The sequence below is a fragment of the Natrix helvetica genome (assembly GCF_964273705.1).
Source record: "Natrix helvetica genome assembly, chromosome: 2".
Classification (NCBI taxonomy): domain Eukaryota; kingdom Metazoa; phylum Chordata; class Lepidosauria; order Squamata; family Natricidae; genus Natrix; species Natrix helvetica.
The window spans coordinates 228105886-228123058 of NC_138552.1; the positions used below are offsets into that span (position 1 = coordinate 228105886).

Genomic DNA, 17173 nt, shown 5'->3' on the forward strand with positions numbered 1-17173 from the left:
AGGTGACAGTTACTCCCACATGTCCAGGGACTGTGGTGTTGCTGATAGAACATTTATTTGCATTCTGTTATATCCTGAATTAATTCCTTCAGATTGTATCTGGCATAAAAAAAAGAACTATACTCTTATACCAACACTGCAGTGATATATGCTAACACTGCCTGACTGCCAAGATCCCATATTTTAAATCTATATTCTAATTAGGTCAGAAACCTAAAAATGAGGGCATTGCAAACTTGCAAAAAGGGACTGTTGCAAAAGTGAAGGAAGGGGCAAATGAGTGCTAGAATTCACCCCCCTCTCAGCAAAAAATAATAATCATATGAAGCATTATAAATGTCTATCATATACAGATGACATTTTTATTTTATAATTAGAAACAAACCCATTAATTATTTTTGCTCAAGGCAAAAGATGAAATTGATTAAGTTTTGGGCTCACTCATTTTTTTATATTTAATGTGGCAAGTCCAGATAGAAAATGCTGGAACATTGTGCTCAGGTAATTTTTAATCCATTTCAATTTTCAGGAAAGCCCATTTTGCCCTTGTTTCTGCCCCTGGAATAAACAGCAACCATGCTATTGACATGTCTGAGACAAAACACATGCAAGACAACAGAAGACAGGACAGCTAATTAGCAACCATGGATAGCTGACAGTGAATCAACTGTTATGTTTTTTTAATTGTAAAATTGCAAACAATTTTTTAAAAGTACAATGCATACAATAATACAAAAGGATCAACAGAACTACAAAAATAAAAAGCATAGCAATATAAAAAAGGAGGAAGGAAGCAATTTGTGGTATACAAATTTATTGCTATAATATTAAGGTGACCAACTTTTTTACAATGAAAAGGAGGACAGATAAATTTGGGAAAAAAATATTGTAAATAAAAGAAATATTTTATTCATTGCAACAATAATACACTAAAATATGATATATGCATAATAAAAAACATTTGTAACATTTTATATTGTAATTATGCTTACATGCCTGTTAATTATTATTTAAATGAGTACTTTTCCATTGAATTAATATTTTTTGTCAATGTATCATCTTCTAACAATATATTGGAAATATCTGAACAAGAAATATCTTTCATATTGAATTTTACGGCAAGTGCTGCAGCTAGAATATCAACATTCAATCTTGATTTCTCACTTGTCGAAAAATCATTGGCAATTGAAAAAAATTCTTTCAACTGCTGCATTAGTTCCAGGGCAGCACAACGTAAATTGAACAAGTATAAATAAATGTTCACATGGAATATGTTCATTTTTGAAATGGCTGAAAATATCCACCCATCTTTTATCAATTTCAACATGTTGATTTTCCTATTGTATTAATTTTTCAGAATTTAAATATACATTCAGTCTTCTAATTTCTTCAAAGAGACAATTGTCATTTATTTTAATGTCTAGCATTTCTTTAGATAAAAATTCAACACAAGATTCAATATCTGTTCAATATACTTGCGATGAAGTAAAAAAACACCATTAAAAACTGTTTAATAAAACATGAATTGTACTTACCTCTGTATAATTGAATATTCACTGAGAAAGAAATAATTACCATGAGTCATTCAATTGCCGACGTGCCGTGAGCCTACTGCGTGCGAATGTGCCTTGTTGTGTTTCGGTAAGAAGTAAACAAAGCCACTTGCACGTGGCGCTCTCTCTCAAGGTCTCCCGTGCGGAGCGCATGCGTCTCATAATCGTGTCTTATACCGCACTATACTGAGTCTTGATGAATTGTCATGTCAAATACAAATACGTCACATAACGCGCAACATATTAGTCTTCAAATATTGAAAAGGAGGACATGTAGGAGGACACTTTTCGAGGGAGGACAGAACTTACAAAAGAAGGACTGTCCTCCCTAAAGGAGGACGGTTGGTCACCTTAATAATATCTGAGAATACACTAAAGCAAAATAATATAATATTTTATTGGTTCGCTGCAGGATATGAGCATATACATTGGCCTGGTTCACTATATGTTCAATCACAAACTGATTATTTTAAATTAACATACTTATATCACATATCCTACGGTATCAAGGGCCCAGGTTCTGGTGTGATCAGTAAAGTATTGACTAGTATTGGAGAAATCCAGATTCTATCTAGTCCATTTGAATTACATAAACTCACTGGATGACTTTGGGCCACTTGTCTTCCTTCAACTTGAGTATAAAATGACTAGACTACCTCATGCATGTAACCTTGAGCTTCTGGAGAAAGTGTGGTATTTAAATCTAATAAATATCAACAACTTTTTTGTGTTGTTTTTTTATAAACAGCCATATGCATGTTGAAGACTGTTTTTAGATAATACTGTACCATTTTCTAGATTTGAAGGAAGAATCAAATTGCTTGAATCTGCATTTTTAGTGGCAGAATTCTTTCTGTCCTCAGCTGCTAAAAGTAATTGAAAGGATCTTTCATACTGCGTCCCCTGGTATCTTTGGCACATTAATGGTCTTGACTGATGCATTTCTGCCAGGAAGTTTATGTTAGACTGCAATCAATTCCTGTTTCTGCCTCTAAGGTTCAAAACTGATGCAACAGTGAAGGAAAGGCAGTGGGGTAAAAGTAATTGGTCACCACACCCCTTCAATTGTATACAAAGCATTTCAGTAGACATGTAAAAGCATCAGAAATGCTTCTAACACCAGAAAAGGTTTTTGAAAAAGCTTATCTGGAGGTTGTTTGAGCTTTGGATTAACTGACAACTATTGTCATTTTAGCCTAAGTTGCTGCAACTATTAAATAACTGACCATTGGAACTCCGTGCTGATCTACTGCAAATAACTCAAGAGATCTAACAATAGATTCAATAGATACATTCTGCCTCCTCAGCATTACAATGCTGACTGAGCATTAATAGATCAGCAGAACAGGCGCTTGCTAAGCAAAAAAATAGGCAGAGAAACCCCTATTTTCTACGCAACAAAATAAATGCACAATGCAAGGAAGCAGCCAATCAGAGAGTTATAGCCGAAGCTTCTTTCGTGGCATCATCATCACATCATCATCATCAGAGGCGTGGAAGTTTTCAAGGAAGACGGTGCAAGATCTACCCCACCCCCTTTCCTTGCCAGAAGAAATCTCCTCCCCCTCTACCCCCCTCCCATCTTTTTCTTTCTTCCGCCTCCCGTCTGGTCCTGATCCAACCAATGACCAGGCACCAGGGCTCTCCAGACCAATGGAATCCAGTTCCGAAGCAATGGGGAAGAAGATCTTAGCAGCCAATCAAAGAGGGCTTTACGGGAGCCCAATCGGAAAGTCGATCTCAGGTTTGCTGCTAGGTGCTCAGTCAGCAGCAGGAGGAGGAGGAAGGAGGGAGGGAAGAGGAGGAGGAAAGGATGATCTCCGCCTCCGCGGGTTGCTGTTGACCGGGCTGCCCGGCGGTTCCGTTCGGCCCTCTCTCGGTTCTCCGACCGAGCCGTGGCGGCGGGCGGAGCGATGCAGCACCCGGGTCCCCCCAAAGCTTCGTCTCCGCTGCAGCCGCTCTACGCTCCCAATAACGGCGATTTCACCTTCGTCTCCTCGGCCGATGCCGAAGGTAAGAACGGGAGCCGGGCGCAGGGGTAACTAGCGCCTTCCACCGAGAGGGCACCCTGGGAGCTGCCTGGAGGAGGGAGCCAAGAAACCCGGAGCCCTGTGGCGCAGCCTGGTCTGCGTGGCAGAGGCACCTGCGGGAAGAGAGGAGGGCTGGACTAACAGGTCCGGTAAATAAGGAGGGATCGAGCAATGGTGCTGCAGGAGGGGAGTATGAAGCTTTACTGAGTTACGCAAAGCCGCTAAATAAGGGAGTACAGACTAAAAATGAATTCTAGTGGTTTCCTTCCATTGTTTCCATACTTTACACACACACACACACACACACACACACACAACCCATAGGGCTGTGGATGTGGCACCTTGGTTATTCACTCTGATAGGGCATCAGCAGATTGCTGTTGCTTATAGATCTCTGTTGATGTACAGCAGCCTTGGGGCACTTTGGAGCAGCTTTCTGGGAGTTGCGGTCAAGTTACCATAGGAGAGCAACACTTGGGGGCAAATTAATCAAAATTATTGATAATAATAATTGAAGTTTAAAACTTAGACTGATCACATCCAATTAGTATGATTCATGGGCTTGGCTGTATTTTGGGACAAAGATGGAAAAAGTGAGAGTATAGAGTTTGAAGGATAAGGTTTACAATCCCTATTGATCATGGCAACTATGGTTTACACTTGGTACCAAAAGGCTAAAACTTTTGATAACCAGTTGCTGAAGGACATAGCAATGAAGTTGCAATTGAAACTGCTATTAACAGAACCATGTGATTAGCTGCTATGAAAACAAACTGCTGAACTAGACTGCCTTTGAGTTCAGTTAATATGGATGCCATTATGACTTTAAATAATGCAGGTAGTCCTCAACCTATGATGATTCATTTAACAACCATTCAGAGTTATGACAACATAAAATGAAATTCAATGGTGAAAAGAGTAAGGTTCTACATTTAGGCAACCAAAACGAAATGTACAGGTACAGTATAGGTGGTATCTTGCTCAACAGTAGTAACTGTGAAAGGGATCTTGGAGTCCTAGTGGACAACAATTTAAATATGAGCCAGCAGTGTGCAGCAGCTGCCAAAAAAGCCAACACAGTTCTAGGCTGCATCAACAGAGGGATAGAATCAAGATCACGTGAAGTGTTAATACCACTTTATAATGCCTTGGTAAGGCCACACTTGGAATATTGCATTCAGTTTTGGTCGCCACAATGTAGAAAAGATATGGAGACTCTAGAAAGAGTGCAGAGAAGAGCAACAAAGATGATTAGGGGACTGGACACTAAAACATGAAGAACAGTTGCAGGAACTGGGTATGTCTAGTTTAATAGAAAGAAGCACTAGGGGAGACATGATAGCAGTGTTCCAATATCTCAGGGGTTGCCACAAAGAAGAGGGAGTCACTATTTTTCAAGCCACCTGAGGGTAGAACAAGAAGCAATGGGTGGAAACTAATCAAGGAGAGAAGCAACTTAGAACTGAGGAGAAACTTCCTGACAGTTAGAACAATTAATCAGTGGAACAGCTTGCCTCCAGAAGTTGTGAATGCCCCAACACTGGAAGTCTTTAAGAAAATGTTGGATAGCCATTTGTCTGAAATGGTATAGGGTTTCCTCCCTAGGCAGGGGGTTGGACTAGAAGAACCTCCAAGGTCCCTTCCAACTCTGCTATTGTATTGTATTGTATTGTATTGTATTGTAATAACATTGAAAAAAACTGGTCTTCATATGTATGACCACCACAGCATCTCCATGGTCACTTGATCAGTATTCAGGTGCTTGGCAACCAGCATGTATTTAAGATGGTTGCAGCAAACTGGGATCATGTGATCATTTACAACTTTCCCAGGGGACCTCAACAACCAAAGGAGGAAGCTGGATTTGCTTAATGACTGTAATATTTCCTTAATTACCTTGGTGATTTGCTTAATGACCATGGCATATGCAGTCAATCAAGGAGAGAAGCAATCTAGAACTAAGGACAAATTTGCAGTGAAACAGATTATCTTCAGAGGTTGTGGGTGCTTGTCTGGAATGGTATAAGGTGTCCTGCTTGAGTAGCAGGTTGGACTAGAAGACCTCCAATAATACTGTTATTCTGTTAAATAGGGTAAAATTGGATGTGACTCATATAACAACCACATCACTTAGGGACAGATGTTCTGGTGCCAATCGTCATCATAAGTAGAGGACTACTGTATTAAATGTATTGATATTTCCCAGGTTTTTAATGGAAAACTTCAAAACTCAACTAGTTCTCTACACTGTGTATAGCTCTGCACGTCAAAACTGAATATCCTATGACTTCTACTGATGGTTAAACTGTTCTTTTTTTTAAAGTTAAACCTCCTTCATGCTCTTCAACCAAATGTCATTTTTGTGCAGTGAACATAAAAACATAACAGTAGCTCTATGGATTTTAGAAAGAATAGATGCAATGCTTCAGCAGTATCTGAGCATTATTGTTACAGAAATAACACGCCAAGTTTTTAATCTACCCTGCTCACTGATGAAACAGTCATCTGTTTTGTATAATTGGGAGACATAGACAGAGTTTGGCTGCATCTTCCACTTGATTGTGAAAACGTATCTTATTCTTAGACTTAGAGTTATATGTGTATAATAAATCACAGGTATTTTCTCAAATTCTTTGTTTTTAGATTTATCATATAAAATTGCCTTGACCATAGTCTTTCAACTTACAAGACATTTAAGACTATTTATTGTCGATGCATAAGTCTTCTGCAGTCTTTCCCTTCTTCCTAACAACATCACTGACAAACCCAAAACAATCTAATTTTTTTTTTTGCCATGCCATCTACATGAATGTGGACTATGCGATAATACAGGAGAAAGAATGCATATCCTGCCCTCACCCTAGCATTTCATCTGTCAGTTGTTGTTTGGCTTTTTCTTCATGTAATGTTCTTTTGAAATAATACTAAGCCGGTGTTCAAGTTCAGCCTGAACAACAGCTGGGGGAAGTGGACAGGCAATACTAAAAAAGCAGAGACTCCTGTGCCAGTCTGCTGTTTGAATTAACTGGTCCAAATCTTTGAGTCATTAGTTTAAAGACCTGGGAAATAAAGAGATCTTCTCTGTTTACTCTCCTAGCTTGGGCAGCTGATCTCCCAAGCTGAGAGAAGTGGCAAGTGAAGGGTATCAAGATCTAAATCTACAGATCAAGCCTCTCTGTGATTAGGGAATGGTTTTCCTGCCAGTTGATGATGAGAAGATGGGAAAGTATTGTCTTTCCTACACAGGAAATAACAACACCATCCTCTAGCAGCAAGCAAAAGCATATATAGACAGCATATTGCTTTAGTTTCCTGTTGGCTAATCGGGGTGGAGAGCTTTTCAACTGAACCATAGGGAAGAACCCTAGGAAACTTCATGCTAAAATGAATATTTCAGTTCTCCACAATGTGGGTATTTGTTAGGGCTTTGTGAAACATATCACATGAGCATGGCACCGCTTCCTGAAGTTTTAAAACATCCAGGTCCTTTGGAAAGCTGGCATTGTTGGTGTAAAAACTGTTTTCAGGTATCTGCCCATGTGTGTGCATGCTATTTTGCTGGTGGCCCCAAATCTAGTGTCATCTATTCATGCATCCAACAACCTCTGAAGCAGTCACAAGCCTTCCAAAGGATATCGCTACTTTAACATTTTAAAGTTCGTGTTAACCCATTTTTGCAATGCATTTCTTTTGAATTCTTTATGCAACCAATTATTTCTTTGTAAGCTATTTCCTTATATGTGTTTATGGATAATTTAGCTTCTTTCATTATGTTACACTTCTTTTAGCTTAGGATAATATACAAACTCATCTACTTTAATTTATAAACCACTTTTCTTTGTAGAATGAGTTGCAATGCTACAATGTAGCGTGACATGAGAATTAAGCCTGGCAACCTTCCCTTTTTCTCATATATCAATATACATTCCAGTATAGCAAAAAAAATATTCTTGACTACATTCTCTTACATTTTTTAAACTTAAGATTTAAGTGGCTCAATAGCATCTACAGATGTGAAACTCAACCTTGGAGGAGGAAATGTGGAATTTATGAAAGAATCTACAGCAACTACCTTCCTGAGGCAAAGAGGTTATGGCTGGCTTTTAGAGGTGGAAGATGATGACCCTGAAGACAACAAACCACTCTTGTAAGTAACATTGTTTTGAGATTGTTAGCTTAGCTGTGCCCTTGAAACTAATTTCTTGTTAGACTAAGGGCAGTGATTTGTAGGAATAGTGAACAAGGAGTTAAATGAAAAAACACAGTTGACTAATGATTATATATTTATTGACATTTAAATACAGCTATCATTTCAATATTTGTTGTACACTATAGGTAGAAGATTCCATTTTGGCAACATGTCATAGTGTGCTGTTTAGAAAACATCATAGATTAAAATATTTTTTTCAGTAGAATCAATGTAAAATTATTAAAAACTTTAATAAGGAGAAGCTCAAAGCCATAATAGACAATTGTTTAAAAATGCTTAAGGTGTGTATATTTGCATCTGTATTCCATGAATAAAAGAATATCAGTTTCTGATAATAGTATGATTATTGATTATTTTTGAGTTGCACCTTCTTTTGAGGTTTCCTACTATAATTTTCTTTCCTAGGAAGTAAGAATATGATCATTATTCTCTTGCAATATTTAACATGGAATAATATAGCTGTCAGACAAGGAGTGGCTTAGCTTATTGTTTATTGTTTCCCATTAAAAAAATTTTGCTTGTTCACGAATAGCTAAATATATTTGGGGGGAAATCTTTCAGTTGCTATGTTTCATGTACAATTCATAAAGTCTGTATTTTCAAATAATGCTAAGCCATAATTTCAGGACATATTATGGAAGTTCTACTTTTTTGTAACAGAGAAGAATTAGACATTGATCTGAAGGATATATACTACAAAATTCGGTGCGTCTTGATGCCAATGCCTTCTCTTGGATTCAACAGACAAGTAGTAAGAGATAATCCTGACTTCTGGGGCCCTTTGGCTGTTGTCTTATTCTTCTCAATGATCTCATTATATGGACAATTCAAGGTGAGTGAACTTTTTAAAAAACCACCTTCATTATTTTAAGCTGAAATGAACTGTTAATACAGTTAAACTGTTATCAGTCAAATATTAAACTTGCCTACATCGTCATATAGAAACTTGAATAGACTGTTTCCAATAATTGGAATATGGTTCTTATATCTAGTGATATTTTTTCTCTTAAATTTTATTTCTCCTGCAATAGATCGTCTGTGCTTATGTTATTCTGCTTTGTTTATTTTTAATCTACTATTTCCAAGTGGAATGTGTTCTGCAGACTGAACGTTTTGGCCCTAATACATTGATAATACATTGTAATGATTGGCTGCTTTTTGAACTATAATTTTGCAGAGGCCTTCTGGATCAAGATGAATCTATTCTGTTTCTTATATAGGCCAATAAGAATTTAATAGGCAGGGCTTGAAGATAATAGTAGCTCATAGGAACAACTGTTTGAATGTGAAAATTCTATTTATGCAGAATAACTAAAACTTACTGCTATTGCTATTACTGTTATAGATTATAATAGCTAGGAACCACTAGTTAATTTGATCCATAATTAATCACTTTTAAATTTATTATGTTAATAAATTTAGAAAAGTTATTTGAAGTATCACGGGATTTTAGTAGTGTGTTAATGAACAGAGTACTGCATTTTATTTGTTTATCTGTTATGTACTCAGGATTTACTAGGGCTGTACTTTGGATCTGAAGTTGAAAAGGTATTTTGGAGCAAGTCTTTAGGAGCACACATTGCTTCTATCAGCATCTCCTTTAAAAATCAACATGAGTTTACACAGTGACTGTATTATCTTAAGAAAATACTGTACATATTTGAATTAAGAAGGACATGTTGATAAATGTAATGTACATATTCAAGCCCACCCTGAAGTCTAGCACTTTTCTGGGATTTACTATCCTTCAGTTTAATTAGGATAATCATACGTTTTCACAATATGAAGCAACCGTGTTATAAATAAATAAATAAATAATAAATTTAAATTTATTAGCCGCTCCCTTTCCAGGCAGGACTCGGGGCGGCGTACAATGGAGTATACAAAACATAAAACATGTATACAAACACATAAACATACATATATACAGGACATACATGCATGGAGGAGGTAACAAATTACATCACATTGGACATTATGAAAATTTGGGAGGATTTTGTCCAGTATAAGGCTTGCACAATTACATGAACAAGAGTGAATGGGCTGATTGAAGGCATTATTTTTCCAATTTAAGGAAGAGTCTTTGTCAGTCAGTCTTTGTTGATTAGAATCTTTATTTCTTAAGGTGGTATCCTGGATTATAACTATTTGGATATTTGGATCCTTAACAATTTTCCTGTTGGCCAGGGTTCTTGGAGGAGAGGTAAGAATTTTTTGAAAGTTGACTTGGTATTTGAAAGTTCAACTTAAATTATTTTTAAATTGGGACTAGTTATATAAATTTTCATTCCTTAATTACCCATTTTAAGGTCTTATCCATGAACAACTTGGATGAATACTAGTTGTCAATTATTATTGGTTTATCAGAAAGTATCAACAGTAAGCTGGGAAGTATAGAAAAAGAAAACTGATAACATTAGAAAAGTCTGTTTATACCACTGAGAGAATTCTGCTGTTAAATACTAAATTCCAAATTGAAATATTCAAAACAAATCGGTACCAACCTTTATTCAAATGCATCCTTTTCAATATAGTTTTTCTTTTCAACACTCCTTTCATATCAACTCTTGTCTTTTAGCATATCCTTTTCAATATCCTTTGTTGAACTCATCTTATTAGAAATATTTCTAACATGAAACCAGAGCGTCCACCATTCTGCAAAATTTTGTTTGTTTAGAAAATGAGTACATGAACAAGACGATTTGGGAATTAGGCTTGTAAGAACATATATGACTTATGTATTCAACTTTGAACAATTATCTTTGTTAATAGACTGAGTTACTGGAAACAATGACTGAAATATTTTAAATTTACAGGTTGCATATGGTCAAGTTCTGGGAGTGATTGGATATTCTTTACTTCCTCTTATTGTAATAGCACCTGTACTCCTCGTAGTTGGATCATTTGAAATTGTTTCTACTCTAATAAAAGTAAGTTCAATATCATTCATGACCAGAAGTCCAAAATCTCAACAATATATCAATTAATTTTATACAACAGTATATTATGCAGCTAGTATACATGTTCTATTTTGCTTTTGAGCTAATGTATGCCTATAAATTGAGAGAATTCACTCGCGATTATGGCTAGAAAGCAAGGATCCATGAATTCAAGTCCTGCCGTAGCCATGAAAATCAACTGGGTGATGTTGGGCAAGTCTCTCTCAGCCCAACTCAGGCAGGGATATAAAATATGATATGATATATACAGTATGAGATATAATACATAATACAGTACTCTATCATTTAATGGCTATAAATAACTATTTTGACTGATGTACAAAAACATCAACATAGTATAAATGAAAAATGATATAAAAGGAAAAGGAAAACAGCTTGTTAAAGGAAGCTTTCAAAAACATTTGGATGAAATTACTTTTTTCTCTTAATAATAATAAATTGACTGCTTTATAAAGTAAGGGGAGGAAAACAAAACAAAAGCATCTTGTTAGGACTTTCTCATTTTGTAAATACATTCATTTGGCATTACAGTACTGATATGGTATTCACTGAAGATCAGCTTCCTGCTATGTAGTGTCTTCCAGATATGTTGAATTGCAGTGCCAGATTGTATACATAGCAGTAGGAATTTAGTTTCAGATTACTGGCATAACCAGTTTATTCTGTTGTTTCTTGATTAAAAAAAGTTCTAGTGTGCAGTTTGGGACTTTCCTTGCTTTGATAATATTTCTTTCTTTTTCCTTCTGCCAGCTTTTTGGAGTGTTTTGGGCTGCATACAGTGCTGCTTCCTTATTGGTTGGTGAAGAATTTAAAACCAAGAAGCCTCTTCTGATTTATCCCATCTTTTTACTGTACATTTATTTTCTGTCTTTATATACTGGGGTGTGACCAAAATTGCTAGATTTGAACAAGGACATTTTGATCACCATGAAGAATGAACTGTTGGTGGATAGAAAAGGCAAGTGACTGTATCCTATCAGGCGGACGAAGTTTCAGTAGTATCCTTAAGTACATCTGTGTATTATTATTTAAGCATTTTTAATTATAATGCAGATTTATACCAGAGTTTAGGTTTGTTAGATTTTTAATGAATACAGATGGTAACATTTATAAATATGTTATTTGAAGAAACTTATTACTTGTCCCAAAAGCACGAGGTCCATATGATAGGTAAACTGTCATGGAACTTGAAAAAAATGAGTGAACTATAGTTCCCATAAATGTATTCATCAACCAATCCTCATTGTTCCTATATTTTAATGTGTAATCTTGTCCACTCTTGACTTGGCTATTGAGTTATCAGTTCTGATTTAAAGTTTTATGTTGATCAAAGATTGGTTTAGGAAATTTCATCATAAAGGGGATTTATGGTTGTCATTACCATCACATGAAATATTTGAAGTAATATTTAGTAGTATTTGAAGTAATTCTTTTTTTAAAAAAAAGTTGAACTGTATATATGTCATAGCAAAATATTGCTTTGCAAAGTTGATTTTGAAATCTTTCAGAAAAAAAGTTTTTATCTGAAGCTTTATGAAAGTGGTAAGTGGAAAAAAGTTTAAATAAATAATATGGTTCTGAAAAAAAACCTTCAATAGAATAAACACTGCTTTCTTCCAAATTGAACTTGTTTTATAACACCTTGTTTTGCTGTCTATGTAAACTGGTTTTGGGGTTGGTAAATTTGTTAGCCACGAAGTTGCGTTTGCAATTTGGTTATCAAGTTTAATATGAATTGACATTATTGAAATGATTCTTTAATATAATTGTATATTTGTTACAAATGAAAAAGACATTCTGCATCATATGGATTTTCATAGCAACATTTATCATTTTCAAGCAGGGTGGATAAAAATAGATGATTTTTTTAAAAAAAATCAAAAAATTGGATTTTTTTATTTAAATCGGATTTTTAAAAAAATCAACTTTAATTTAATAAAATGCTTTTGGAGTAAAAATCTATCTAAATAGTTTTCTATTTAAGATACATTAATAATTTAGTTTATTCAGCATGAAATGGAGCTTAGATACATAGCATATTCTGCAATATTGGGACTGTTAGTGAGTCAACAACAGATCAGAGGAAGAGCAGCTGCATGACAGAGATGACAGTTGCTCTTTAAAAATTATGATTTAAATCAAATTGATTTAAATCAAGCCTTATTACTAGTGATTCAAATCATGATTTAAAATGACTTGATTTAAATCAGATCCACCCTTATTCAGATAAGCAGATATACAAATATTTTTTTGTCAAATTGGCAATCAAAGGCATAAATTGCATTGAGTTCCTCATCCAAATAGAGAAATAATTACTTTTTCCTTTTCTGAATTTGAATTTTTGGATGCGCATTGACATCTCACTGCACTTAAATAACATATACTATATAACCAAGAGACTTGGAAACAAAGGAACTATATAGTTTGCAAAATTGTTAATTTATTACCATATTGTTTTTCAGCAATTCTAAACATTTTCATATGGATTAAATTTGATTGTATTTGAATAAGTTAAACAATTATGCATTGTTTAATAGAAGAATAAGTAGCTACGAACTACTGTGGCTATTTGTTGATTTTATTGACAAATTAAATGTTTAATTTCTGCCAATTCTATAAGTCAAGCAGCAGATTTTTATTGTTAACCAGATAAAGTTTAGACCTAAAATTCTCTTATTTTGATGGAACTTAATTTCAAGTTATCAGCATTTAGGAAAATAACTTAAATCCATTCCCGGTGTTAGAATTTATTAATCAGCGCAGCCACAGGATCTGGCTGTTTTTCTCAGAATGATAAAAGGAGCATCACACTACAAGCCCCAACACTTTGGGGCATGTGTGCAATGCATGATGTAACGAGTGTTGTGAAACAGGGTGAGGCTTGTGCTGTAATGCTGTCATCAGTCTTTCCTTCTACACCCCACTCGTCATTGCACCCATTTTTTATGAATAAATTTCATGGAAATCAAAGTCAGGAATAAAACAAAAAGGCTTTAACATGTGCCTTCTATTAGTTCCCCCTCTACATAACTATAAAAAATGAAGAATAACAAGTTGTATCTACTTTTCATATGAAACGATGCTTGTACTTATAAAAGCTCTGAAAGTGCTACTTTCTGCTTAAAAACAGCTTGCATTTTTCTGCATAATAGCAATAGCATTTAGACTTATACACCGCTTCACAGTGCTTTGCAGCCCTCTCTTAAGCGGTTTACAGTGTCAGCATATTGCCCCCAACAATCTGGGTCCTCATACTGATCTTGGAAGGATGGAAGACTGAGTCAACCTTGAGTCTTGTGAGATTCGAACTGCCAAATTGCAAGCAGCCAGCAGATGTAGCCTGCAGTACTGCATTCTAACCACTGTGTCACCTGGGCTCTAAACATCATTATTAATTATCATTTTCAGAACCATATATTATTAAATGGTCTCCAGAATGTCCAATTCTATGGCAGACTTTGATTTATAAAAACACTAAAATGGAAGAAAAATGTATTGTGTATGAAACTATACAATATTATTTCTGCTTAAACTATAAATATAATATTTCCGTTTCATTTACCCTTTTTAAATCTTAATAATCAAATTCAGCTTTAAAGCAGATAGCTCTGCCTAGAGGTAACACAAATATAAGGCAATTCAGGCAATCTCAGATTTCCCATACCCAATGCCCTGAACATATGCTGAGCTAACACTTCTATCCACTCTGTTCAGCATGATCTCAGAGTTGGCTCATGTAATCAGCCAATCATCAGAAGCATCAGAATGTTTGGTATAAATACTAATTCATTAAAATAGCTATTGTCTTAATTGATTAGAAAGTGGTTGGGATTAAAGTATATATTAGGATGTGACAATATTTTCTGTAAACTTGAGCAGAATCCATTTTGTTTCCAAGGTTCAATATCATTTAAATATGCTGTATAAAAGAAGCTTTGTCAACAGTTTCCCAGTGGATTAAACTATTTATTTATAGTACTGCATCAACTTCTACTTTTAGCCTTATATGTAAAATACATGTATTTTATACCAAATGGAATTCAATTTGTTTGCACAATACATATAAATCTTCTGTATAATATCTAATCCAAGAGATAAATACCCATATTTCATATGTTTAAGAAGTGTTTATAAGAATGTAAATAAATTTTTAGGATTACTGAAATACAAGCTTTTTGTCATCTGAAAACATGTGAAAATAACTACCAGGTTTTCATTTTATAGCTTTCCATCAGCTAAAGTCATAGGTATCCATGTGTGAGTTTGACACAGCCTATTTACAGTCATGTTTCATCTACTGAATGTTATAACCTGAGAAAACTAATTTTGCTATACACATACTTTTCTTTGCAGTAGGTGTTCATAACTATTTTTAGTGAAATCATAAGTTTCTTTTTAAAATTTTGAGGCTAATTCTTCTTTTCTTTCAATTTCACATTTAGTTTAAGGGGGAAAGTTTCCTTTCGTGGCTTACTCCCCCCCCCCCCCCAAAGTACCCATTTTGAAAGAAGCATTACACAATGGACTTGTACTGTGTTTAAAAGAATAACTATTTTTATTACATTTTTATGCTGCCTGACTCTTAGTGCATATGTTGGCACTTGTTTCTTGTCTTATTTTTCAAACGTCTTTGAAAGTCACTTTTCATTTGGATTACTGCAATGCTGTAATGGGACTGCCCTTGAAGACCATCCAAAAGCTGCAGCTGGTCCAAAATGCAATAGCAGGCATAGTTCTTGGTGCCCTGTGGTTTGCTTGATTTACACCACTGTTGCGTGAGCTGAACTGTTCCAATTTTCTTTCTGGGTGCAATTTGAATGGCTTGTTATCACCTACACAGGGCCATGTTGTTTGTGGGACCACCTGCACCTAAGGATCTCTGCCCCTTCTACTAAGCCAGGCATGGTAGGTGCACTTCAGGTCATTTCCCTTAAATGCTGTCATCTGATTGGACCTTAGAAATGTGCCTTCTCTGTATCCATCCCAGCCTTTTGGAATAGTCTCCCAACTGAGATATATGGGGATCTATCCTTTTAGTCTTCTAGAATGATGTGAAGACCAAGTGCTGGGCCAAGCTGACAGTGTTGAGTCGGGAAGCTAATAGTTTGGTTCGTCTGGCACCTGATGGTCTTTTAGTCCTGTTTTTATTAGTTGGATCACTATGTGAGACAATAGGCCCTATTAAGTTCTGCAAATAAATTTATCTGCCGTGCTTACCGAAGTTTTGGATATCAATGGCATAGATGTAGGCCATTGTTCTTATCTATTTTAATACCTCTGTTTCAGATTTTCAAGCTTTCTGTATTTTAGATGAATGCCTCTAGAACTTTTGAATATTCAGGAATGTTTGCATGTTAAACCTATCATTAGACATAATGGTGTCTGTAAGATAGAAACTAGTAATGTTTCTTTACTCTTAAATAAGCTTCTTTCCTCATCATTAAACTGCTTCTGGGCTTGTATCAATACACAAATAAATAAATGTATTTGAAAATATGTTGCTAGAAAAAGGCTAGGCTTTTTAAAGCTGAAATACATGACTGTTGAAAGTAGATAGCTTATGTCTGTTGATTTGTTTGAGTGTCTCAATGGCTTTTGCTAACACAGACCCTAGTATCCTTCAGGTTGTCTGATGAGACATAACCTCCATTTCAGAGGTTTTGAGCTTTCTGTCCAGACTGGGCTTAGAAGTGGTGATTAGTGCTGTTCACCACCATGACAACTGCTGTACACTCTGATTATATCATTTCAGATAATGGAAGTTCTGCATTCAGTCATTTCTGCATTATGTGGCCTGATGGACATCATTCCACCATGACTGTCTCTTGGTTACTGCTTCTGATTTCATGTAAGCTCGTGCTTATATCGTTAGCAATGGTATCCTGGATCTTGTCTTCTTTGGCCTCTCTTTCAATTGCGTTCAATTTTTGTAAGCATCAATTTTTTTTCCATTGACTATTGCTTTTGCGTGATGTATCCAAAAACCATAGTTTCATTATTAGTGCTTCCAATGAGCAGCGTGATTTTTATTTCCTCCAATATTAAATGATTTGTTCTTTTTGTAATTGGTGGTATGTTCAACTATTTTGTTCAGCACAATTCAAAGGCATCAGTTTTCTTCAGCCCTCCAAATGGGCAAGCTTTCATAGCTAGAGTTAAGTTAGTTAAGGCTAAGGTATCTTGGCTGCAAAAATCCAGGTTACCACTAGATAGCAGCAAAGTGACAGGGAAAACTAACTCTTTGACATCTTGTGGCATGCAGATTATTACAGACAAGATATAGTAGCCATAACCATTATTTTCTTGTACCAGTCCCAGGGCTCAAACAGCCCAAGAACTCATTATTTCTTTGGAAATAGTAAAAGTAAAGGGAATAGAAGAGCAACTCAAAAGGAGAAGTTCCACAACTTAAAACAGGAG

The 17173-nt window shown here is 35.5% G+C and overlaps 1 protein-coding gene across 1 annotated transcript; it reads left to right on the forward strand.

The window, feature by feature from the left end:
• The first annotated feature begins 3318 nt into the window (after positions 1 to 3318).
• Positions 3319 to 16818, forward strand: YIPF4 (Yip1 domain family member 4). Its single transcript, XM_081941348.1, has 7 exons — positions 3319 to 3566; positions 7568 to 7730; positions 8454 to 8625; positions 9919 to 9996; positions 10610 to 10723; positions 11504 to 15658; positions 16506 to 16818. The coding sequence occupies exons 1-6, from the start codon at positions 3467 to 3469 to the stop codon at positions 11639 to 11641; spliced, it is 765 nt and encodes a 254-aa protein (XP_081797474.1). The 5' UTR covers positions 3319 to 3466; the 3' UTR covers positions 11642 to 15658; positions 16506 to 16818.
• The last annotated feature ends 355 nt before the right edge of the window (positions 16819 to 17173 follow it).